Raw genomic sequence first — 2,271 nt, 5'->3', positions numbered from 1 at the left:
TCCAGCCCTAATGTCTATGAAATCTATGAAATCTATGATTATGGGGAACGGGCAAGGACTCAAATAGGACTGAGAAGCCAGTTGATTAATGTCACACCTTAAATTCTGACTCAGCCACACATTCAATTAATTAATGTTGTAATGAAACAAGTAATAAGCCACAAAGTTATTCCACAAAAATTGTGTTACCTGCACTGCCCCTGCTGTGAGTCCTCAGCTGATGAGGCTGAGAGGAGCAGCAGCATTCCCTGCACTGCCCCTGCTGGGAAACTCAACAGCTGTGGGGCTTGTAGCAGCAGGAGCCAGTGTAGGGGGAGCCTGGGATCATGATCCTGGGCTCCCCCTGCATTGGCAATAAGGCATGATAGGATCTGATGTGTGATTCACAGAATCAGACCTCTTGCCATGCCACACATGCGTGATAGGGGAGTGTGATTATGGGATCCAGCATCAGATCCAATCGTGCCTTTATCTGAACATCTAGAGGGGCCCTGAGAGTGATCAGGAATTGGAACAGGCTACCTAGAGAGGCTCGAATCTCCATCCTTGGAAGTTTTCAAGAGCAGGTTAGACAGACACTTGGTGGGTTAGGGATGCTCCAGTCTTGAGCAGGGGGATAGTTTAGATGACCTTGTGAGGTCCCTTCTAGCCTTACTTTCCCATGATCCTATGAAACAAAGAACAAAGTTTTACATTAAATATAAACATAAATAAATAATGAGAACAAAGCCTCTACATGCAGAAAGGTGACTAATTCCATGCCTAATAGATATCACACAGAGCTGAATAGATAATGCTGATGAGTTCTCAGAAAGAATATCTGCAAGTATGTGTTTTAATTTACTGAAGAATGGGATTAAAAACAAAACAGCATAACAGAAACCCATGTAATGTGATGAGGTGTAAAAGAGTAAATACATAAAAATATAGAAGAACAAAGTATTTAAGAAGCTAAATCAAAATAACAACACATGATGCATTGCCAAGGCATTCAGTCAGGAGTTTAGAAGGTTTGCAAAATATAACTTAAAATACAAATTTGTAATATTCCTGTAAAAATAATCCCCAAATAACCAAAGCCAGCAAACCTTTTTAAAGAATTGACTTTCCAGCAAAAATAAGCAATCTTTCAAAAGTAACACAATAAAATAAAACATAGCCTCAGGTGCAGGAACAGACATAGAAGTATGTTCTGAACATTCAGGTCGTGTTCTCATCTGTGCCACAGATTTTCTCTGTGACTTCCAGCAAAAGAAAAGAGGCAATAAGTGGTTTAGGATGTCCAGCATGAGCCAGCATGCCTGATTTTCAGAAGTGCTGAAAGCCTATAGCATCAGCTAAAATCAAGGGAAGCTACAGAGGCTTATCACCTCAGCAAATCCATCCCAGGATGCTTCAGGTAGGGCATGAGAGAACGAGATAATCAACACCAATGGTCATTTCTGGATATTTGGGACTTAGTTGGTGATATAGTTTTCTATTGGTAAGTTTGGATTAGTACTGCTTCACAGTGTTGCTGAGAGTTAGTCATATTAATCTAATGACGGGCAGAAGACAGAGCATGGTGGCACCATGGAAGTTAACTGGTTTAGAGGGTCACGGGGTTTTGTAGGCAACAGTGTACTTCATCAGACGCTGAGAAGTTGTTTGTAAAGTTCATTGAGATGTAGACTAAAAGTAGAAATGGGAAGAATGTGCACAAATCACCAGCCCTGAGTGGAGAAGCCCATCTGCCTATCTTGTTGAAACTGTATCTAAGGGCAGTTTCTAACTGAAAGTAGTTCTGTGACGGGAAGTTGGTAATATATATCATGGCATGGCACTTACAGCTCAGGCCAAGGTAAAGATACCATATCACAATACTTATTGAGACACATATATAATTTCTGATAATAATACAAGACGTGCATGTATGCAAAGAGGTTTCCCTGATTGAATGAATCTCTAGCAAGTCTTCCAACCATTTAACAGGCAAATTAAAAAAAAATGTAGGTTACTAGTTCTAGTGATCTATCTTGAGTCCTTTTGTTGAAATGTTTCAGAGAGAAGTTACCTTGTAAAATTCTGAATGTTTGACTTAAAAATCATTATTTTCCATATTACAGCTGCATCAGTAAATGGTTAATCAAGATCTATTCACTCCAGCCATTCATGTGTCTGTTTTAGGTTTTGTGTGACATGGATTTTCAAGGAGGTGGGTGGACTGTGATTCAGAAAAGAACTGATGGGATAATTGAATTCCAGAGGACATGGTCTGAATACCTGGATGGA

At 39.9% G+C, this 2,271-nt stretch overlaps 1 protein-coding gene across 2 annotated transcripts in view; it reads left to right on the top strand.

Annotated features, from left to right (window-relative positions):
• The window catches only part of ANGPTL5 (angiopoietin like 5), a 25,909-nt gene that overhangs the window by 14,143 nt on the left and 9,495 nt on the right, over nucleotides 1-2,271 (top strand). For both annotated transcript variants that reach the window (XM_019525609.1, XM_019525608.1), the window contains one exon: nucleotides 2,167-2,194. In XM_019525609.1, the coding sequence (XP_019381154.1) occupies nucleotides 2,167-2,194 (28 nt within the window). The remainder of the gene's footprint in view (nucleotides 1-2,166; nucleotides 2,195-2,271) is intronic.

The sequence above is a fragment of the Gavialis gangeticus genome, unplaced genomic scaffold (genome assembly GCF_001723915.1).
Source record: "Gavialis gangeticus isolate Ggan-Ray unplaced genomic scaffold, GavGan_comp1, whole genome shotgun sequence".
NCBI lineage: Eukaryota > Metazoa > Chordata > Crocodylia > Gavialidae > Gavialis > Gavialis gangeticus.
This window is presented reverse-complemented; position numbering and strand designations above follow the sequence as displayed.